The sequence below is a fragment of the Callorhinus ursinus genome, unplaced genomic scaffold (genome assembly GCF_003265705.2).
Source record: "Callorhinus ursinus isolate GAN/ISIS: 27379988/994484 unplaced genomic scaffold, GSC_fseal_2.0 scaffold8, whole genome shotgun sequence".
Classification (NCBI taxonomy): domain Eukaryota; kingdom Metazoa; phylum Chordata; class Mammalia; order Carnivora; family Otariidae; genus Callorhinus; species Callorhinus ursinus.
In genome coordinates this window covers 72804436-72826764 of record NW_027397070.1, presented here as the reverse complement: position 1 = coordinate 72826764, position 22329 = coordinate 72804436, and the positions used below count along the sequence as shown (strand labels likewise).

The 22329-nt window shown below is 64.7% G+C and overlaps 1 protein-coding gene across 3 annotated transcripts in view; it reads left to right on the top strand.

The window, feature by feature from the left end:
• Nucleotides 1–17459, top strand: part of BRF1 (BRF1 general transcription factor IIIB subunit) — a 45871-nt gene extending 28412 nt beyond the window's left edge. For all 3 annotated transcript variants that reach the window (XM_073895962.1, XM_025869240.2, XM_073895963.1), the window contains 13 exons: nt 2764–2913; nt 3714–3807; nt 4573–4699; nt 5125–5164; nt 5251–5343; nt 9306–9575; nt 11019–11080; nt 11354–11435; nt 11511–11566; nt 12415–12671; nt 15531–15582; nt 15949–16117; nt 16478–17459. In XM_073895962.1, coding sequence (XP_073752063.1) covers nt 2764–2913; nt 3714–3807; nt 4573–4699; nt 5125–5164; nt 5251–5343; nt 9306–9575; nt 11019–11080; nt 11354–11435; nt 11511–11566; nt 12415–12671; nt 15531–15582; nt 15949–16117; nt 16478–16515 — 1490 coding nt within the window. In that variant the 3' untranslated portion in view covers nt 16516–17459. The remainder of the gene's footprint in view (nt 1–2763; nt 2914–3713; nt 3808–4572; nt 4700–5124; nt 5165–5250; nt 5344–9305; nt 9576–11018; nt 11081–11353; nt 11436–11510; nt 11567–12414; nt 12672–15530; nt 15583–15948; nt 16118–16477) is intronic.
• Nucleotides 17460–22329: the final 4870 nt, after the last annotated feature.

Genomic DNA, 22329 nt, shown 5'->3' with positions numbered 1-22329 from the left:
GCCGCCGCGACGCCCGCGCGTCACGCCGCGTCACGGCGGGCCCCGCCCCTCCCCCCGCTCGGACGACGTGCGCGCCCGGGGCCTGGGCGGCACCGCCCCGCGGGCTGGCGCAGGCGCAGGCCGGCGCGCTGGGGAGCCCCCGCTCGCGCGCGCACGGTCCGCGCCCGGTGGCCGGCTGTGCGCCCGCGGGCGCGCGTGCACACGCTCGTGTGTGCACGCGTGGGCGTGCGAGGCGTTCGCGAGCCCTCGTCGGAGGCACGGTGCGCGCGCGCTCCCTTGTGTGTCGTCTGTGCGCGCTGTTGTCGCCTCCGGGGAGCCCTTGCCGGCGCGGTGCGCTTGAGCCCCGCTCCCCGCTCCCCGCTCCCCGCTCCCCGCTCCCGTCGGCCCCCCGGGGGCCTGTCTCTCCTCCGGGCCCCGCGCCGGCTGCTGGCGCTCCGGTAGTAAAATCCTTTCCCCGCCGCTGCAGCTTCTCTGCCCCTTTCTGTTTGTTCTTTTCTGGCCACTTTGGGCATTTTTCCTGTGTTGTTTGTTAATGTTTTGGTTCATCGTTTCTGTCTTTAGGGATTTTGAGAGCGAGCGAGCACGAGGCCGGGGCAGAGGGAGAGCACGTTAAGCAGGCTCCATGCTCCACGCGGAGCCCGACTGGGGCATCATGACCTGAGCCCAAGTCAGACCCTTAACCAAGGGAGCCACCCAGGCGCCCTGGTCACTGTTTGGAGGGGAGGGGATCGTACTTGTCTCCCTTCTTTGCTAATTTGTACTCTTTGGGCCCTTGCGGCGGAGCGTCCTGGGAGGCTTCCCTCCCTGCGGTTTCTCGAGCTTTCCTCCCTGCTGCACAGGCTTCGGAGAAGCATGGCTCCTCTTTGCAGGGTCCTGAGTAAACGGAGCCGGCGGTGATGCCAACCCATTCCTCGTTTTGTCCTTTCCCCTTCACCGTCTGTTGAGTTGGACAGAACCGTGTTAAATCTCACACGGCTGTGGTTTTCGGATTGCTGTTTCCAGCGCCCTCTGCTGCGTTCTAGTTGCCGTTGTGTTGGATGCGTCCACAGGCGTGTAGTGGCCTCCTGTGAGGTGGCTTGCGCTCTGGCATAAAGTCCTCTTCTCAGCCCCTTTCAGGGCCCCCTGCCCCGCGCCCCTGCAGCCGTGTCACCACCCTCTCTCCTGGGTGGCGAGTCACGTTCCATCTCACGCTTTAGTGTCTCTTGTAAACAGCGCGTCCTGGGTTTTGCCTTTTTCTTCCAGTTGGTGAGAGGGTTTCGCCTAGACTGTGTGATGTGTTGGGGTTTATTGCCTTCCCTGTACAGGGTCTGCCTTCCCCATCTGGTCGGAGTGTTCTCTCAACCCGCCCGCCACAGGCGGTCGGCTCTGAGCCTGGGCAGTCTGGAGCGACGGCACCCCTCTGCCACGGGCCTTTTTCTGTTTGGTTGGGTTTTTGTTTGTGATGGGGTTGCTAAGAGACGTATTATGGGGACAAAACAGAAATATTTCAGAAGTAATATCACTAGGGTTTTAGACTGTTTTCGATGAAATGTAAATACCAGAGCCAGAAGTGAAAGCTTTGACACTGCTGAATTCTTGAAGTACACGCCCGCACATCTAGAAGCTGCTCGGGACAGTTTGGACACAGATGCACCAGGAGACTGTGCTGGGCTGCGCCTCTCGGTCCTGCTGCCCCACCAGAGCTCCACCTGCCGTCCAGCCTGCCCAGCACAGGACCCACCTTTCCAGAGACCGCAGCACCCAGGGCCTCAGGGAAAGGTGGATGAGTGGCAGCCGCTTGCCAGCTCAGCCCCTGCAGTTGGTGTGGGGGATGTCCCTCAGGTCCTTGCCGTCCTTGGGGACCCAGGCTGCCTCAGGGGCTGCTGCCCATCTCCCATGGTCCTTTATGTGAGCCAAGACGGGCAGAGGGAGGAAGGGGTGCTTGTAGCCCCACATGGGACTTCCAGGGGCCAGAGCTCAGTGATGTAGATGCCGGGAGGCCGGGAGAAGTGATTGGGCCGAGGCCCCGAAGAGGGGTGCTTGGTGTTGGTGGAGAGCAGGGTCCTGCCGGTCACCATCTGCTAGCACATGGCTGCTTTCTGGCTGGCTCGTGGCCCCCTCAGGGCACCCCCTCTTCAAGCCTCAGCGAGGCCTTCCCAGTGAGCCTGTCCAAAGCAAGTCTTGCCCCTGAGGTTCTGTCGGGGGCCCTGCATGATTCCTTCCGTGCTCCTGTGGCAGCGCAGCAGGCTGCTGGATTCATGAGGTTACTTGGCAGCTGGACTCTCCCTAAAGCCTAGGCCAGGGGTCTTCCAGGGAGCAGGGCACGAGGGACGGAGAGTGTGTGTGTGCATGCATGCATGGGTCCCTCCTGAGCCTTCCCTTGCTAAGGAACGTATGGTTGTTTAAAGAGCTGCTTGCATGCCTGTAGACAAAAGGGCAGAAAATACAGCTCATGTTTCGTGAGAGTTAGGTAAGAAACAGGCTCTGATTCAGTCGTGATCCGCAGAACGCCGAACAAAGCAGCAAGGTAGTGTGTATGCGCATACACAAGCACGTGGGGTGACCCCACACGGCAGCTGTGGGAGGGATGTGGGCGAGCAGCCCCCAGCCGAGGATCAGGGAAGCTGTGCAGTGGACGGACTGGGAGGGTCACCCTGAGGGTGGGTATCGCGCTGTGTGGTTTTCGTGTGCCTCCCGGATCTGGAACACGCACATTCCATGAAGCCTACTGAGCGGGGGGTGGATGCGTCCTGGGCGGCACTGAGGCACGTGTGTCTGCGGCAGACCCGTGCCTGTACATCCCACGCTTTGCCCACCTGCTGGAGTTTGGGGAGAAGAACCACGAGGTGTCCATGACGGCCCTGAGGCTCTTGCAGAGGATGAAGAGGGACTGGATGCACACTGGCCGGCGCCCCTCAGGCCTCTGCGGAGCAGGTAGGACAGCCCCGGAGTCAGGCTGGCCAGGCCCTGCTGGCCGTGGATGGGGTGGGCTGTCTCCAGAGCTAACCTGGCCCTCAAGGGCTCCCGTGCGGCCAGCCCTGCTCTGCCCCCAGTGCCGAGTCGTTACTACAGAGGGTACTTCCCAGTCCCCCAAAGGGTAGCTGTCCGGTCTCCCTCTGTGTCCTCCAGCTCTGTCCCCGATGCCTTGGGGTCTGACGTAGCCCTTGGGCCTGGAGTCCTCCCCAGCAGGCCCTTCCTCCTTTCTGGTGGCCCTTACCTCTCGACGACCGCCCCCCCCGCCCCCGGGCTCCAGTGCTTCCTGGAATGCCAAGGGTCTGCGTTCCCACGCTCAGCTACCAGCAAAAATCATCTCCCAGTGTGCTGCCGACTCTGGACCGCTCCTGGTCCGCCCGGCTGTGGCCACCACACGGGGCCCAGTGCCTGTTCTCCCCAGCCTGGCCGTGTCTCCAGAATCCTTACCTCCGTTGCCAGCTGGTGTGCTTGGTTGGGTCACCTCGGAGTTGGCTCACTGACTGTGAGGGGTCACACAGAGTTCTAGATGTGGTTTTCCTTCTCTCTGTTTGACACAGAACGTGCGACACAGCACTTTCTGTGATTCTCAACCATGGCGGAGTTGCACACCAAGCAGTGAGTGGCTTTTGGGTATTGGGACCCTTGCACACACTGCATAACCGTTACCCACCATGAGGCCGGGGCCTCGCTCCCTACAGGCCCCCGGGCAGGGTCTCACCACCCCATCCCGAGGCTTGACTCCCCGTTGCGCTCCTCTCCAGCACTTCTGGTTGCAGCCAGGATGCACGATTTCCGGAGAACCGTCAAAGAGGTCATCAGCGTGGTCAAGGTGTGCGAGTCCACACTGCGCAAGAGGTGGGTGGCTCTCGTTCGTGGCTTCCTCTGTCTGCTGGTCAGACCCACGTCCACGGTCCTGCCACCTGCTGGTCTGGCCAGGACCCAGGACAGCCCGGGTGCTGGAGGGGCTGCCCGCCTCCCTCCTGGGTCTTGGTCAGTCCTCCTGGCGCCACGCAGTGGGGCTGTTGCACCCCTGGTTGGTTGGGGTAGGTTGGGGTGGACCGAGAGCCCCAGTGACTGGCCCCACCCCTGGGCAAGCCAGGCTCAAGCAGAGGGCCAGCTGCCCACAAGCCCCTGCTTTGGGGTGCGGTGTTGGTGGGGTGGCGGAGCTCAGCGCCAGCGTCGGCTGTAGTGGGATAGTCACGAGCCCGATCGGTGGCACGCCTGTCGTTGCGGTGTTTTCGCCTAGAGTCTGCCACATCTGGTGGCGGTCTCTCAAGTGAGATCGTATCCTGCGGCACTTTTCAAAGGCAGAAAGAAAAGCATTTTGGATTTTTGACCTCTAATTCTCTTTAAAAATTTTCTATTGAAAAAGAATTTTTTTCCCAATCTAAACATTTTGTAGGTCGTGTAAGGCGTGAGTAATTAACCTTTAGGTGGTGACCACCTAGGGCTGCCGGCTTGGCCTCCTTCCGCCTGGGCCTTGTCTGAGTCCCCAGTGGGAGCGACAGGTGTGCGTAGCCTTTCCTCCCCGGGGCCCCGCTGTTGGCCACGGCAAGTAGGGCTTGTGGCTGAGTGTGGCCGGGCTGCCGGCGGCTCTCTCCAGGGGCCCTCTTGTTGCAGGCTGACAGAGTTTGAAGACACGCCCACAAGCCAGCTGACCGTGGATGAGTTCATGAAGATCGACCTGGAGGGGGAGTGTGACCCCCCTTCGTACACGGCAGGGCAGCGGAAGCTGCGCATGAAGCAGGTGGGCCCCACGCTGGCCTGGCCACGCCGGCCCTGCAGCACACGGCGTCTCGCGGCGTTTTCCAGATGTCGTGTGTCTCGCTCTTATTTTGAAACAAGTGGCTTAGTTACAAAGGCCAGACTGGGTCTGTGTCCACACGGTGTGCAGGGAGAGGCGGACAGACGGGTGGGGTTAGGGGATGAGCCTTGGGGGTGCAGGAGGGGCACCCCTGCCGCTGGCTGGGGGGTGGCATGCAGGGTGCCAGGTCCCTCGATGGCCCCATGCCTTCCCTGCAGCCGTCCTGGGTGCTCCAGGTACAGTTCCTGTGGGGCACCGGTGGGGTGCGTGTGCCTGGAGGGCTGGGGACCCTGGGCACTGTGAAGCATGCTGCTTCCCCACATGGCCGCCTTGTCTCTTTGCTGAACGTTCTCGTTGCTTTGTTTCAGCTTGAGCAAGTCCTCTCCAAGAAACTGGAGGACGTTGAAGGTAACCGACTGATCTCGCGGTGACAGGCGCCCCGGGGTCCCTAGAGAAGTGGGTTTGAGCTTACTGTGTGCCGTCACTCACTTCAGGTGAGATATCCAGCTATCAGGATGCCATCGAGAACGAGTTGGAGAACAGCCGGCCGAAGGCGAAGGGGGCCCTTGCCAACCTGACCAGGGATGGTGAGTCCAGCCGTGTCCCCCACGGCCTTGGGGGGCCGGCCCCACTCGTGTCACCCATGCCAGGCACTGCCCTGCCGGCTGACCTCCACCCCTACCTGCTGCCACCCGTCCAGGGCCGCGGGCTCCTCCTTTACAGGGTCCCGGCCGCCGGCCGCTTCCTGGCCCTGGCGTGCTGCGTGCTGAGTGTCCAGCTGCCCCCCCCCGCCCCCCGTTCCCCCAGGTTCTAGCCCTCAGGGGGGAGCTGCTCCTCAGCACCCAGATCTTCCTTCCAGACTGTTCTGCCGCTGCCCGCTGTGTGCCTTCCTCGGCTGCTGCGGGGCTACCTCCTCCCCGTCGTGGCTGCCACGCATCTGTTTCCAGCCTGGGGCATCACAGAGCTGCTGTGCGTGTTCTGCGTGGATCTTTTCCGCACCCTGTGCTCCTCTCTCTCCCGGACGCTCCCACGTCACCTTCCTTCCCAGTCCTCGCGGCCCCGTCTGTAGGTCTGCAGCTGGGCCCCGCTGTACCGTCTCTCTGGTTTGCCCGGCCTGGTGCTGAGCTGGTGTCGGAGCCCACGCTTACTGCCCACGTCTCCGACAGTCTGCCCGCTGCTCCCCCAGGGTCTGCGGTCTTAACTCATTTCCTCACTTGCTCCTGAGACTCCTCTTGCTTGGCTGGCCCAGCGCCCCGTTGACCCTCTCCCAAGAGTGGGCATCTCCCGCCCCATAGGTGTTCCCCAGCTGCCTTGTGGACCAAGCCCCTTGCCCTGTGCTGCCGCCGTGAGCGGTGTCCTTCCCCTGGTGTCTGGCTGCTCGGTGCTGCTCCAGGTGCCGCTTCTGTGTGCCTGTGGGTCAGGAGTTCTGTTTCCGCTCTTCTGAGGGTACGTGCTTGGTCATTGGGTTTTCCACGTGAGCAGTCGTGTCTTCTACAAAAAAATGGTGCTTTGTGCTTGCCACCGACCTTCGGGCCCCTGATGTCCCCCAACGCCCAGGCCATGGCCGGGCCCCCCAGCACCTGCTGAGTCGCAGTGGTGGCAGTGGGCACGTGGCCCGGGTGCCGCCCAGGACATGGTGCAGGCTTTGGGCTGAGGTGCCACGTTGCCCTGAGATGGATGCGCCCACCCACGGTTTTCACTGGGTGTTTCCTTGGCTGTCGGTGAGTTTCTGCAGGGCCTGGGGAGAGAACGTAGGGTTTCCTGGGCTCAGTGAGTGCGACCTGCCCCCCGGGGGCGCCTGGCATCCGGCCCACACACGGTCTGCACGGACTTGGGCAAAGCCACGTCTCGGGATGTGTTTGATTTTGTCAGTCGCGTGAGTGTGTTTTTTTTCTCCATTTGTTTACCTGGTTTTGTGTTCTGGTTTGTACTGATTTCTCACGAGTGCTGCGTTTGCATTGATTCGTTCATCATGCGGCCTCCTGTCTGCTGAGTCGGCTCCTGCCCCTTCCCCCTCTGTCCCTTCCGGCCTCACACACGTTCTGACCTTCGGGGTCGCTGCTTGACGGGTTTGCTCAGGCGTTTCGGGCGTATGCGTGCAGGAAACCCATGAGCCGCACCGGAGCTCTGTGCTGCTCGGGGTCTCGGCTCATTTCTCTCTGATGCTGAGGTTCCCAGGGGGGACTTACCATCCGGGGGGGGGGTACCTTTTGTTTTCTGGTCACCGTGTAAACGTCCACACTTATCGCCGTGCGTGGGCGTGTGGTCGGCTGTGTCTGTGGCTGGGGATGCCCGTGGTCCCTCGAGGACGGCTTGCCCCACTACGACACCTGCAGCTGCCGTTCTGTGATGGGCGGGCGCGTGTGTGGAGTCTGGCTCCGGGGGATGTGGGGTCCCTCTGCCAGGGTGCACGTTCTGCTCTGCTCCCTGGCCCGGCCCCTCCGCTGGGCCCTCCTCTTCCGGCCAGCACGGGGTTGGGTGCTGCTTCGTGCCCCAGCCAGAAGCGCTGCTTCTCTAGCGGTCGGAGCCTGTCTCCATCCGCCTGTGACTTGGTGGTGGTGCTCTCTGCACTCGGGGGGGGCCTGGCTTTGCACCCGGGGTTTTCTTCATGCCATTTCCTGGGCAGCATCTGCGTGCACTGCCCCGCTGCTAAGAAGCTGGCCGGCTTTCTGCCACCAGCAGGCCACCCTGCCTCCTGCCCTGGGCTCAGCTTCTCACACCCTTTCTTCTGACGAGAACGTCAGGGACGCATCCCTCTTCCTAGCTCTCCATGGTCTGGTTGTCCAGACCCTTTCTTTGTCATCGGGATGGCAGACGTTTCATCCCCTCTGTCTGGACCGAGCCCAAAACTAGGTGGGGTTGTCCAGCTGCCTTGGGTCACAGGAGGTCTGACTGACAAGGAGGCCACAGCTCCCACGACGTGCCATGGTGGTGCAGGCAGTGGGCCACCCTCCTGCCAGCCTCCCTGCAGGGCCATCAGCTGACACGCAGTACTGAAGGGACCGGCAGAGGCAGGCAGTGTTTCGGGAGAGGCCTGGGGAAGGGAGGGAGCCCTGCAGCTGCATGGGGGGAGGCTGGTGCTCACATGGGGTGCAGCGGGGGCCATAGGGGGTCCCAAACGGGGGCCAAGGGGACAACACGGTCTGACTCAGGCTGAAGGGGAGAGTCGGCTGTGAGAGTGGCAGGGGTTCGGGAGCGATGCAGCCCGGGGGGGCTGGACTCTGCAGGTGCTCCCGGGGCCCAGCTGACAGGACGGGAGTGCGGACGTCCAGGGCACGCGGCAGCCGAGGCCTGGGCCTGGCCCTCAGGCAGGGGTGCGCAGACCTCAGGGCAGAGGTGCGGCAGATTTATCCGGAAGGTCACCCTACACGATTTTCCTGCTCACAGGGAATTGGACGGTTTTCTGCCTCCAGAGAAACATTCACGCAGATGTAACGTCCTCGTGCTTGTGGGAGCCTTGGTGCTTACTGTGAACTTTCAGTATTGCACGTTAAAAACTGGAGTAAGGGATTCTGAGATATACTTAACCATTTTGTTGGGTGAGTTTTTAACAAATTTCTTGGAGGCGTAATTCACGTACGACAAATCGCAAATCTAAAATGCAGCCCTTGGTAGATCTCGACAAACGTGCACATCACAAAGTCATTGCGGTGGCCGAGATCGTGAATGTGCACCCCCAGGACCCGCAGGCCTTCGCTGCCCCCAGAGTCAGTCGTGCTTTCTGGAGTTTCGTGTCCGTGGGATGGCGTGGCGTGTCCAGATTCCCCTCTGGCCGCCGTGCTCTGGGTGACGGCTCTGGTCGGCGAGCACAGCTCCCTGTCTGTGGTGCCCTAAACGCACGCAGGTGGCTGAGCCAGCCGGACTGCAGCACATTTGGGGTGTTTCTAGGTTTGCGTTGTTGCACACACGGCACTGTGAACGTTCGTGCGCGAGTGTCCGTGTGGACGTTTACTCGGTTTTGTCCTGGGCGTGCGCCCCAGCCTTCGCAAAGCCGCCCAGCCTTCTCTGATGCAGCCAGGCTGTGCGTGCCCCACCAGGGTGGGAGCTGCTTCCCGGCGCTGCTCCTGGCCTGGTGGGAGGGAAGTGGCGCCCTAGGCCTTCTGCCGGGGTTTGGTCGTGTCGCGTGGTTTCGTCTCACGGAGCCCTGAGCGTTCTTTGCGTGCTCCAGACACAACGGCGCTCATGGGAGGGCAGAGGTCTCGTTTGACGCGATCCTGCTTGGTGGTTTAGGGGTTGCTGTCAGTGTCCCGTCCAGGAAGTTTTGCCCAATTCAAAGCCACAGGTGTTTTCTGCCATCGTTTTCCAAATGGGAAATTTCTTTCTCAGCTGTTCTGTTTATTTTAAGTTAATTTCCGTGCAGCGTGAGGTGTGTAGGCCAAGGGCTTTTCGTGGGTGCATGGACGTGGGGCAGCCTCGGTGACAAGGTGTGTCTCGGTCACTGAAGTTAGGGAAGTAAATGCCTTTTGCAGCCGACGGCCGTGTTTGTCTGCACAGAGGTGGGGCTCTGGCGCTCTGCCTGGTTCACAGGCTGTGTGACGTTGTGTCGTAGGCTCCGTCGAGGACTCCACGTCCAGCTTATTTGGTGAGGAGGACCCCGAGGATGAGGAGCTGGAGGCTGTCGCCAGCCACCTGAACAAGGATTTCTACCAAGAGCTGCTTGGTGGCAGCATTTCCAGCAGCTCCGAGGTGGCAGGAGACCCCGAGGGGGGCAGGGGGCCCCCGGCCCTGGAGTCCCTGCTCGGCCCCCTGCCCACGGCAGCCAGCCTGGGCATCTCGGACTCCATCCGAGAGTGCATCTCCTCCCAGAGCCAGGACCCCAGTGAGTGCCTGGGAGGCCCGGGGATGGGTGGTGGATGGGGAGAGGGAGGGGGCTCCTCTGGCGGGTGCAGCGGTACCCCTCCCCATCTGTGGAAGATGGAGGTGCTGCTTTTGGGGTGCAGCCTCACGGAAGGGTGGGCAGGGGAGGGGCGCCGTGCCGGGTGGTGCGAGCCGTTGTTGACCCCAGCGTGTGCGGACACCCCGAATCCCATCAGGGCTTGTTGCCGCCTCCAGAACCCTTGTCCACTGGCCCACTGGCTCAGGGCCCGGCCGGAGCCCTCTGTTTGCTTGGGTTGTGGCCGCAGGCTCCTTCCTGTCCGTGTGAAGCCTCCTGCACAGGGACAGGGACTGGCTTCCCTGCCCGCCCTGCGTCTCTCTGAGCCAAGGGCGAGTGCTGCCTGAGGGCACAGCCCCCACGCATGGCCCGATATCACCCGCCAGGCTCCAGCATGGGCAGTGTGGGGGTGTCTGAGCAGGAGGATGGCCTGGGGTGCTGGCAGCTCTGGGAGGAAGGCCCGTTTGGTTTTGCCACATTTTATTGCCGAGAGCGGGTTCTGGCCATCTGCCAGGACTGACCCCCCTCAGGTGTCCCCAGGCTGCAGACAGGCCCTGCCTTGTCCCTGGGCGCCTAGGGCTTGGCCTCCGTGTGCCAGGGGCCCCCATGAGGGTGCGCTGCACAGACGTTTATCACGTGCCTCTGAGCCGGGTGACGAGCAGGCACGCATCTGCCCTGATGGCAGTGGTGTCTCGGGTGGGAGGGGCCGCAACACGGCGCAGCCTGAGCCCGTCAGTTAAGCACATGCAGGTTGTATTACGAGGTGAGTCCCGCGGAGGACCGGGCAGAGGGCCCGTGCAAAGGCCCCAAGGCAGGGACAGACCGTTCTTGTAGGAACCAAGGAAGGGTATGAGCAGAGTGTGAGCATCAGGAGAGCCTGCCCGGGGCCTGACTGCAGAGCATCCCGCCTAGCCCACTGGGTGTAGGCGGGCCACCCCCAATTTCCGGGCTGTGCAGGTTGTACTGTTGACCCAGGCGGGGACGAAGGGGGTGGCCAGCAGGGTTTGACGATGTCCAGAGCACATCCTGAGCACATCACTGAGGACTCACTGAGGACTCGCTGAGGGTCTATCTCCTGGGCCGGTGGGTGGAGAGCCGGACAGCCTGCTCTCCTGCTCTGAAGGCGCCTCTGTCGTAGGGAGTCCCGAGGTCCGGTGGCTCTGGTTTAGCGTCCTTCCTGCACGCAGTCCTGGGGTGGAAGCCACACACTGTGCACATGGAGCAGGGCCTGTCAGCGACGAGGGGGCTTCCCTCAGCCCGTGGCCAGAGCCGAGGTCCCAGAGGAGGGGCCTCCTACCCTGGAAGGGGTCCTGAGACCGCCCAGGGGACGTCTACGCTTGCTCACCAGAACCTGACCCCAAATGACCCTGGCGCTGTGCTTCCCCGTAGCGGACGGGTGTGGGGATGGCGAGCTGGACCTCAGTGGCATCGACGACTTGGAGATTGACAGGGTGAGCGTCCGCATGCACTCTGTGTGCCGTCAGGGGCCCCAGGCGGCCATGTCCGCGTACTCTGGCTGGCCCGGCCCCTATGTCCGCGTGCCCGTTTGTGGACACAGCCCCCGCTATCGGCCTTGGAAAGGGTGGGGGAGGACAGATGTCCCTGACTGGCTCCCAGGAACGAGCGTGCAGCCCTGCGGGTCAGAGGCCCACCCTTGACCGGCTTGTGCGTGTGGCAAGCGTGTTGGTGGCCGAGACCTGAGTGTGATGCTGTGCTCTGCCCAGTACATCCTGAACGAGGCGGAAGCCCGCGTGAAGGCCGAGCTGTGGATGCGGGAGAACGCCGAGTACCTGCGGGAGCAGAGGGGTAAGCGCCCGCCCACCTACCAAGGGTCCTGGGCTCCAGGGCCCCTGCTGATCCTGCCATTTGGGGACTTTTTAGAGAAAGAAGCAAGAATTGCGAAGGAGAAGGAGCTTGGCATCTACAAGGAGCACAAGGTAGGGCTCGTTCGATGTGTGTGGAGACCAGCCTTGCCCCTCCCCAAGTCTTGTGAGGGCCCCCAGGGTGGCAGTTCCTCCACTGAGGGCCTTGCTGCACCTCTGGGACCCTGTCTGGGACCTGGGAAAGCCTGCTTGTCACGCCCATCCTATGGGTGGTCACAGAGATGTGGCTTGCTGCTTCTGTGTGGCTGGACGGGGACTCTGGCTGCAAGGCTGAGCTGGGGAGTGGTTGAGCCTCTGAGCAAGAAAGGCAGGAGCCAGGCATGCCCAGACCGGGTCACTGGTCTGCTCAGGAACCTTTCCGGAGGAGGGCCTACAGCTTGGGGTCAGGGCTTGGGGTCCCTAGCAGCGTGGTGGGCAGGCTGGTGGGCAGGAGGCACAGCTGGGCTCCTGTAGGTGGCGCAGTACCCAGGACGAGGTCCCTCCGTGCTGGGTGACCCATCCCGAGCACGGCACCCTACTCTGCCCCGTTCGGGTGGCCACAGAGTCCAGCACAGCCAGGTGTCCATACGGGCTCGTGGGCAGCTCAGCGTTTGCTTCTGGGTGACCCCTCCCGAGGGGCTCACTGAGCTGGCCGCATACCCTGAGACCTGCCCACAGCTCCCCCGCTGATGGCCGGGGGCTGGCTTCCTCCTTATGAGAGGAGAAGGTCGGAGCTGTCCTCTGGGGGCCCGGGCCCTGCACACCTCAGCTCCTGGGGCCAGGGGTCCCCAGCAGACTCTGATTGCCCGGCCCCTCCCCCCACGGTGTCCAACTGGCGGTGCCCCTCCCATTCCACGAGGCACCTAGCAGGTCTGTGGGCATTGAGATCCCCAGGGGGCGGTAACTCTTCTGTTTCCGTTGAGCCCAAGAAGTCTTGTAAGCGACGGGAGCCAATCCAGGCCAGCACGGCCGGGGAGGCCATTGAAAAGATGTTGGAGCAGAAGAAAATCTCCAGCAAGATCAACTACAGCGTGCTCCGGGACCTCAACAGCAAGGGTGGGGGCAGCCTGCAGGGGGAGGACGCGCAGCCCGAGGAGCGGGCCAGTGCCCGGAAGCTGTCTCGGAGGAAGATGCCTGCCGGCAGGAACGGAACTGACTCCATGAGCAGCGTGGGGAAAAGGTACCGCGCCAGGCAGGCCAGGCGTTGCATCTGGGCAGGGGCGGGAGGCCTGGGGGTGCAGTCCCCACCTGGATGCTGGGTCTCACGCGGAACCCGCTGCCCTGGCTGGCTCCTGTTTGTGTGCAGGGCTGGGGGCTGAGGAGGGGGCCCCCCATCTGCAGGGTGTGTTCTGTCTCAGGGAGCAGGTGAGCCAGTCTGTTTTCCTGGGAGGGGCCCTCTGTGCACCCCTCCCCTGGCTGCCGAGAAGGAAGGGCAGAGAGCAGACTGCCGAAGGGGGTGAGCAGGACGGGAGAGAAGCCGTGGGCTGTGGCCAGGTGCCTCTCCTGGTGGGGCAGCGCCCTGCACAGACAGGTCCAGGCAGCTCTGCACGGCTCCCCGCGCTGGGGCCTGCCCTCGGGCGGCTGCAGGCAGGCACTGTGGTCCTGAGGGTCCCGGCCGTGCCTGAGCTGGTCCTCGAGGTCATGCACCCAGTGCAGAGCTGCCCCTGGTTGGCCTGGGAGCTTAGGGGCTGCCTGGAGGGGCGGCCTGGCTGCCTCCCACCCACCTCTTCCCCAGATACCCGTCATTAGCAGCTTCTAACCGTGATTCGTCTGAGAAGGAAAAGTGTTCTAGTTTGCCTTTTTTTCTCGTAATTCAGAGTAAACGTTTTTCATGGTTTTGTGACTTTTTTTTTTTTTTAAGTCATCTCTACACCCAGCATGGGGCTTGAACTCACAACTCCTGAGATCAAGTGTCACAAGGTCTTCCAACTGAGCCAGCTGGGTGCCCCTTGTGACACTTTTTCTGTAAGCGGAGCCTTCCATTTTCTCGTTCCCCAAGCCCCTGAGTCCCCGAGCACCCAGCACAGCCTGTCACTGTCTGGCATCCCTGTGTTCCCTTCTGACTGTGGTCTGGGGCCTGGGGAGATGCACCCCCAGCCTGGCTTCCGCCTGCTCAGTGGACTCTCAGACCGTGAGAAGCAGCTAGGGGACCCTGAGCCCTCGGGAGCCCTTGGACCACAGGGTCCCCCTCCTCTCAGACTGCCCCTTGGAGGGGGTGCATCACCCTGTCTGTGGTGCAGGGGGCTGCTTTCCTGGAGCCCCGGCTCTGCCTCTGGTTGCCAGGGGACAGTGTGTGGGCAAGCCTGTCTCATGGGTCAGCTGCGCCCCATCCATCCTAGTGTGTCTGCCATCAGGCTGAGAGGGTGAGCGGGCGGCGCTATGGGCCCAGGAGGGGAGCGTGCTTTCCAGGTGTCCGCAGGCCCTCCTACGGGGCACAAACAGCTGCCGGGGCTGCTTGGAAGGGGTGGGGGGTGGGCATGGGACCCAGACACAGACACACACCCCCACACCCCCTGCTGGCTGCCTCACTGACCACCATGACCCCTGTGCAGCCGGGTGGGTGGACAGGGCCAGCTTCCTGCCTCCTGCGCTCAGGTGGCTCTGGACTCTGTGCGGCCTTGAGGGGTCGCTGCGGTGGCATGAGCCCATGGAAGCCTCCCACAAGAGCTTGGAGCCCCTGCTGCGGAGGGCCTGTCCACCTGCTGGAAGCTGTTGGAGCATCCATTCCCAGTGTCCCCAGGGCTTCTTGGCATGTCACAGTGGTGGATATCTCTCAGTCTTCTGAGCCCCTCCTGGATGCCTCTGCCCCCACAGGCCCTGGGGCAGGGTCCTTGAGCCTGGACGGTGTCCATGGCCAGGGCGTGGAAGGACAACCTGCCTCCTCTCGGGGGCGGGGGGGCGGGGGGGGGGGGGGGGTCCCACCCTGGACAGGTCAACATCCCAGGAATGTGGGTATGATGCTGTCTCTCTTGGTTCCTTGCAAGGGATGGTGTGGAAGGTGTCCTGGCTTTTTTTGTGTTTGGAGGGTCTGGAGGAGGGAGAGTAGAACCTCCCTGTTGGCCTCTCCTCTTCTCTAGCCATAGGGATGACCAGGGCCGAGGGTGGCCCGGGGGAGGTGCCTCCCGCTGCGGCCACTCCCTGCCATCCCCACACATTCTTCCTGAAGCAGACCACCCAGAACCTTGACCGAGAACAGCTGGGCAGACAGACTGGAGAGCCCCAAGGCAGTACAATTTTAGATTACGTTTTAAAAAAATTTATTTATTTTGGAGAGGGGGGCGAGAGAGCACGCACAAGCGTGAGCAGGGGGAGGAGCAGGGGGGAAGGAGACGAACGGGAAAGAATCTCAAGCAGACTTCACAACTCTGAGATCATGACCTAAGCTGAAATCTGGAGTCAGATACCCAACCCACTGAGCCACCCAGGCGCCCCTGATTTTAGGTTTTTATTCATCAAATGACAAACATACATCAGATCTGCCCAGGGCTGTCTCCCATTGACCCACATAGCGTTTGAACTGCCAACATTAAAAAGGAAGTTTTCATAGAAAAACCCTGATTTCCAGTTTCTGGCAGCCACCCCTCTCCCATCCCCATTCCCAGGCCTGCGCCGAGGCCTGGGGTGGTGGCGATGCTCACGCACGTCACCGCTTGGCCTGTGGGGGCGGTGAGTAGGGCCTGCTGCGCTGTCCGGAGGGGACGGGTGTGGTCACTCACGCATCCTTGTGTGGCGGGCACGCGGATGTGTGTCAAACACAGGCTAGGGGGTGTGTGCACGTAGGATCCGCCCTAGCAGAGTAGGCGCGGGGTGGGGGTGAGCCACGGCAGAGGGGGCGGAACTGCTGGGGGCGCTGGGACAGGTAAGGGGCCTGAGGCCTGCGGGGTCCGCCGGGAAGAGCGACATCAGAGTGAGCCCCGGGAGCGGAGTCGGAGAGGGAGTGCCGCCCGTCCCCACCCCAGGGCTCGGCGCTCAGTGCACTCTGCAGGCGGAGTGGTGGCCGCGGCATGGGCTGAGGCCGCCACCCTGGGCTTTCTTTTAGGCTGAGGCCCATGGTGTCTGCACAGCCAGCCAAGAAGGCAGCCGTAGGAGAGGTATGTTGTGTGGCCACAGCCGGGGGCAGGGGCCCTCGCAGGGAGGGACCGGGGGCTATCCTGGCCCGTGCACGGCTGTCCTGAGGCCTGCGGGCGGCAGGGGAGGGGCCCTGGGGGCAGGCGGCAGGGAGAGGCCTGCTGCATCTGCCTCATGCTGTGCTGTGAGGCCCGTAGCAGAAACAGAGGCTTTCTGGGCGTTCCTGGGTGTGCACGGGCTGGACAGAGGGGCTGCTTGGGAGCTCAGGGGGCTCTGAGGGTGGGAAGTGTCCAGGAGACGACGGGGGGCCGGCGGGGGCCCAGGCTGGCGCTGTGACGCCCATCCCCCAGGGCAGGCAGCTTCCCAGAGCCTGCCCCCCTTGGCTGCAGACCTCGCTCCTGAGCTTGCCCACCCTGGGAGCCGCGCCCGACAGGCCCGCAGCGGTGGTGGAAAGCGGGCCGGTGTCCTACCACCCCGAGGAGGACCCCGACGAGGAGGACCCCGACGAGGAGGACGGGGAGCCCTGTGTCAGCGCCCTGCAGATGATGGGCAGCAATGGTGAGGGGGCCCTGCACACTGGTCAGGGGCGACGGGCACGGGGTGGCGTGGGGTGGGGCGCTTCTGAGGAAAGGGCACAAACTCTCCGCCCCTGACCATCCCCTAAACTCTGACCTCTCAGCTTCAGATGAAATCTTTTCACTCCGGAAGGAGGTTGGGACTGAGACGCTTGCTGGTCAGCTGTGTCTGTGCCGCGGGGGGGCCGCCCCCATCACACGGGTGCTCTGCCGGGAGGTGAAGGGCCCTGCGGAGGTGAAGACGCTGCCGTGGCAGGCCTCACCGAGGGTGGGGGGGCCTGAGCGCCTCCAGGAGGGTGGGCAGCGCCGCAGGGTGTCCACCGCTGTCCTCTGCGCCCCACAGATTACGGCTGTGATGGCGAGGAGGATGAGGGTTACTGAGCCCGCCCTGCAGCCAGCAGCGTCCGGCGGGGCTCAGACGGGGCCTCCACGGGCCCGCCTGCCCTGCAGCCCTCGCCACGGCCGCTCGGCACTCGCCGCCGGGACCACATCTGGAGCACCGTAAGGAGCGTCTGCCCGCGAGGGGACTGGACCTGTGTGTGCATCCCGGGAGATGTGGGTCTTGCAGCCCGGAAACCCTCGCCGGCGGCACCGCCCTGTCCTGCGGGAGGACACCGAGCACGAGGAGGCCCGCTCTTGGAAGTGAGTGCCGGACTGGGGGCGCTGCAGCTCCCCACTGGCTGCCCCAGTGGAGTCTCGGCCCCCACCCAGCCCCTCCCGCGCTGCGTCTTCAGCCGGACCCGGACTGTCTCGTGCCTGGCTGCAGCCCAGCTGCCGGCAACCTGAGTCAGCCGCACTCTCAGCAGACGTGGGATGGTTGGCTCCACGCCCCCGGGTGCACAGCTGCCCTGGGGGTGCCCTGCGCAGCCCGTGCGGCTGGCCTGGGTGTTGGGCTGGCCCTGCACCGAGCCGGAGTCAGGCAGAGCGGGGTCTTGTTTGAGCTGGGGTCTGGCTCAGGGTCCGCAGAGGGATGGTGGGCAGAGAGGGCCCTCGAGCCTGGCCGCACTGCTCTGGAGGGTTCCCGCTACCCTCCACCGCCCCTGGGGGCCCAGGGACCACTTTCAGGGTCTCGGCGTGGGCATCGCTGCTCTGGACACGGCCAGGGAGGCAGGACAGATGCTTGTGCCCCTCGAGGCCCCAGCCTTGGCCACCCTACCCCTACAGTGGCAGAGCCAGGCCATGTCCAGGTTGTGGCAGTCTGCAGGTAGGGAATTCTGAGGTCCTTGGCTACACGTGTCCGGACCTTGCAGCTCACCGGGCCCCTAGAAGGCTGGACAGGACCATGAGTTCAGTGAAACAAAAGCCACTACTTGAGCAGACACCCACTGAGGCTCTGGCCTGTGCTTTCCCGTCTGGCTCCGTGGCCTGCCCTGGAGGGGTAAGGCCACGGCAGGGCGCCCGGCCACTGGGGGTGGGAGAGGTGCACAGAGGCACCTGGCCCTGTTGTCAGACGCATGATGGGCACGTGGCTTGGACTTCATCAGCGCCCCTTTCGTGCCCACCGCTGTAGGAAGTCCCGAGTGTGTCCGTGGCTTGGGCTGTCCCGGCTGGGGGCCCCCCATGGGAGGGAGGGCTTGGCCGCAGCGGCTCTGCACCGGCTCTCTGGCTCTGGGGTATTCACTGTGCTGTTCAGGGGGCAGGGTGCGGGCTGCCCGGCCGGGATGGTGAGCCCCCGGGACTTCCAGGTGCAAGGCTAGCGGTGGCTCTGGAGGGGATGGAGTCGCCCTCTGGGACACAGGGCTGCCCGTGGAGGGCGGCGCACATGGCAGGTTTCAAGACGCCTCGGGCGGGACGCCTCCGCTGGGAGCCGGGGCGAGAGCAGGTTTCTGGGCAGAGGCCGGTGGGAGAGCTGAGCCCGCAAAGCAGGGGAGGGAGGGGGTCCCGTAGGGGGTTTGCGGAGGGGGAGGGGATTCGAGGGAAGATGCAAGCACTCCGGGTGGCCTGCACGGCCAAGGCCCGGAGCTGAGGGGACATAATGGGGAGGAAGCCCAGGGAGGCCGGACGGGCAGGGAGGTCTGGGGATGGACGGCCGGGAGCAGGTGTCTGGCTGAAGCAGGAAGGGTCAGGCCCCCAGATGGCTGGAGATGGGCCCGGGAGCAAGGGCTGGTGGGAAGGACCTGTCCCCTGAGAGGGTGTGGTGAGGAGGGTCACACGGGTGGGAGGGAGTGCTGGGGGGCTCGTGCTTTGGCGGTGGCCAAGGTGCTGGTGAGGGATGAGGCCCCAGGCCAGCAGCCGGCAGGGTCCTTCTGGCCTTGTGCCCTGTGTGCCAGCTTTTGAGGGGGACATGCAGGCCAGCCTGCACCTCTGTCCCACATCTGCATGGGGCTCTTCCAGCTGTGGGCACAGTGTAGGGGGCTGTCTCTGGTGGGTACAGGCTCTGGCTACAGCTCCCCGGCATTCTGCCAAGCTCAGCCCCTTCAGGGTCTTCATGGCACAGAGCGGACCCTGCAGCTGCTGGGACAGGCCCCCCCGGCACCCGCTTCACCACCACCTGACCTGTGTCCCTGCAGGGTCGGCGGCAGGAATGGGCACCCTAAAAGCTTGGAGAGGCCTGGGTGCCCGGGCCAGGGAGAGAGGCAGGGCCCTCAGGAGCCCCCACTCCAGTGTCTGAGGGCCAGGGGCCTGACTCAGGCTGGGGTTCAGCCCCGAGGAGGGGCATCCAGCAGTGGAAGCAGGGACGCCTCACCCTCACTGCACACCGTTCCCTGCTGGCGAGGCCCCTCGGCGGTGGGCTGCTTCTACCCTGGGCCCCACCGCCTTCCCAGTGCCTGGACACGTGTGGACCGCTTGCCCTGCTTGAACCGCAGCACAGGTACCGAAGGGCACAGAAGTCGGCACGGAGGTGGCCTCCCTGGCCCGCGTCCTGACAGCCACCCCCTTTCCGGGGGCCAGGGCTTGGCCAGCGTCCGCAGGCTCGTCCTGAGAAGAGCACAGGGCTTTCCACTACCTCACCGCAGTGCTGGGTGGAGCAGGGAGGAGGCAGCCTGCTCCCCACGTGCGAGCCCCTCCCCAGAGCCCTGGAAACCTGTCCGTGCTGACCGTCTACGGAGCCCGTGTCCACCCGTAAGCACGCACACGTGCCCGTCCCTGAGCCTCCAGAGCTGGAGCCCCAGGCCTGCTGGGCCGCTGCCCCCTCCCAACACCAGCGAGGCCGGGGTCCCTGTGTGGGGTCCCCAGGCAGCAAGCAGACATGTCCGGCCCCGTTCACGCTGCCCCCCGCCCTGGTCCAGCTCTGCTTGGCCAGCAGGCCCCCTCCCCAGAGTCATGTAGGGAGGGCTTGAGTGATGGACGAGCCAGCGCCAGCCTGGGCAGGGGGCAGTGCACAAGGACACGCCTGTCCCCACGCCCCCCCGTTCACACGTGAGCCACCCCCTCGTGCCGGTGCATACTCGCCCTGCACGCGCACGTACGCGTTCACGTGGCCACCGGACCCCCCTTCCAGGTGCCAGGCCCGGGGTGGGCCGGCGGGCTCCAGTGGGGTGGGGGCTGTGGTCACATCTTCTCCTGGCAGGGCGCCCGTGACAGGGCCTGCCCTGGACCCACTCCCCGGAGAGGAGGGGGACGCCCAAGACCAGGGGCTCGTGTCCGTGTGTGTAGCGCCTGCCGGTCACCCGCCCCGCGCTGTGCTGTGGGGCCCACAGCGGTGCCACCCCTCCCAGCCGTAGGGGTGGAACTACGGGTTTACCGTCTGAGAGGGCTTTGGCAGGGTGGGTGGGCCCCGGCCAGAGCCTCCAGGGCCACCCTGGTGTCCCCAGCAGGCCGCAGAAGCACGGAGGGCGGGGACAGGTGGGTGGGAGGGAGGTTGGAAGAGCTGTCTCCAGTGGACGACATCTGTCCACTTGCTCCACAAGGCCACCGCCCCACACCTGCCCGGCCAGCCCCCGTCCGCAGCGGCCGTGGTCACACCAGCCTGCTCATCCCCCGGCCTCGTGTGCGATGGACCGGCACGACGTGCCCTGCCACTGCCACTCCCTGCCAGGTGCCCTCCTCCAGCCCCACAGAGGCGCCTGGCCTGGCCGGGCCCCGGAGTGCTCGTCTACCCACTGCTTCCAGAACCTCCTGAGGGCAGTGTGGGCCTTTGGGAAGAGGGGCAGGGGTTAGGCAGCCCCCAGGGACGGAGATCCACTGAGGCAGGGCCTGAGCTCTGCCACGGGCTGCCTCTGGCTCAGGGAGCCCAACGGGAGCCCTGCGGTGCCTGCTGTGGGGGTAGCACCTCGCCCCCGCGCCCTCCCAGGACCAGGCCTGGGTGGCAGCAACACCTCTGTGCACCTGCTCCTTCAGCATCCCGGTGTCCCCTGCCCCTCTGTCCACGCGTGGCGGCTGCAGCACCGACGGAGTTGCTCTGTGGCGCCTTCGCGGCAGAGCCTCGCACAGCTCCGGGGGCTGCGTGGGGTGCGGGGCTCCCGTCGCGGGTGCGGGTTGAGGCCGGCTGCCCGCTCCCATGTCGGTGCAGCTGGACCCTGGGAAGAGTGTAGGGCGCCCAGCGCCACCCCCAAGGCTGTAGACGGCCCAGCGGGGCTCTCGGGGCCTCGAACTGCAGGCCACATATGTAACCGCCAGGCGGACGGGGCACCTAGCCATCTGTCCTCACCCCTCCCTGCCCCCCGGCGGCCACTTGGGCGCCCAGGCCAGGGCCTGTCTGGCGTCCCACAAGGCCTCCCACCCCCTGGGAACCCTGCATTCCCCGAATAATAAAGACGGGGAGCCTCGAGGTGGCAGGGTGTCAGCCTGGGTGTGCAGTCTGTCCACGGTGCGTCAAGGCAATGATCACAGCGCTGAGGGGTCCACCTGGCTGGGCCCTCACCACACGTGGGCGTCATAGGCTCACCATCCCCCATACACTGGCCCTGTCCCTTCCTGGGCCTGAGGACTCCCTTGCCCAGCAAGGCGACAAAGATGGGCACGGAGAGGAGGTGGCTCGAGCCCCCAGCCCTGGAGGTGCAGCAGGGCAGGAGCCTGGGAATCTGCTGGGCCTCTTGGACCCTCCTCGCGGCCCCGGGCCTCCTGACCGCCCCTCCGTGCGCGGCCATGCCCAGCAGACCATCTTGGCTCTCAGTATGCAACCCACTGGACACGACACCCCAGCTGCCTGCCACCCTGGAGAGCCCCCGGTTGTGGCCCCCTTCCCCCCCGCAGGGCTGGTCCCTGTTACTCAGCCCCCATCCTGCAGCCGCACTCCTGGGCAGCCGGGCTCGGGGAGGACCTGCCCTGCTGGGGGCAGGACACTTGGCTTGTGCCCTGTCCTGCGAGAGGACTGATGGCCCTTCTTGTGCCCTCCGCAGCTCCAGCTGCCTGCCAACATCGGGGCCCCGCGCTGCCCCTCGGCAGGACACTCAGCCGCCCTGCACGTGTACCCGGGCCCCTGGGGGACGCCAGGGGGGCCGGCTGGTTCCTGTGGGGAGGGCTCTCGGGTCAGGCTTCCAGGCTTCACGTGTGGCAGGCAGGTTCCCTGCCTACGTGCCGAGAGGGTTGGCTGCTCCCTGGGGAGCCCTGGGCCCCAGCCGGGCTGGCAAAGGTTAGGGGCCAAGGGACTGGCTCCAAAGCTGCAGGCCCTTCAAAGGCGACGTGGGCGGTGGCAGCGTGGAGACTCTTTATGGCCTTCCTGTCGGCAGAGGAACCTGGCTCAGGAAGCCATTGTCCCCCATACAATGGGCCCGGCTGGGCCCTGTGAGGGCAGGGGCCCCAGATTGGTGGAACCTGACCTTGACCCTGATCCACCACCGATAGTCCCCAGCACCCTGTCCTGGGCACCGCGGCTGGCCCTGGCCAGGAAAGTGGACGGGCTGCTCCCGTCTGAGGACTAGGGCACCAGCTCTCGTGGGTGGGCAGTGAGGGACTGTCCCTCACAGAGAACAAACTGCTGAGGCCGCGAAGGCCCACAAGTACCCAGCTGTGCCTGATCTGTCGGGCAGCGTGGGGGCCGCCCTGCCCTTGGTGGGGAGGGGCCTTGGCACCAGCCAGCCGGAGTCATCGCCGCCCCCCTTCGGAGGTCACTGTCTGCCAGGTACCAACTTGGAGGGGCCTGGGAACATGACTGGCCGGCCCATCGCAGGGGGTGAGCGGCACAGCCCCTGCACCTGCCCTCCGCAGCGACCCGGGGCGGAGCAGGCAGATACGGACTGTGCCTCGGGCCGGAGGCCATGGGGCACGAGGCCAGTGTCCCAGCGGGGCCTGACTGCAGGTGGTCACGGGGCC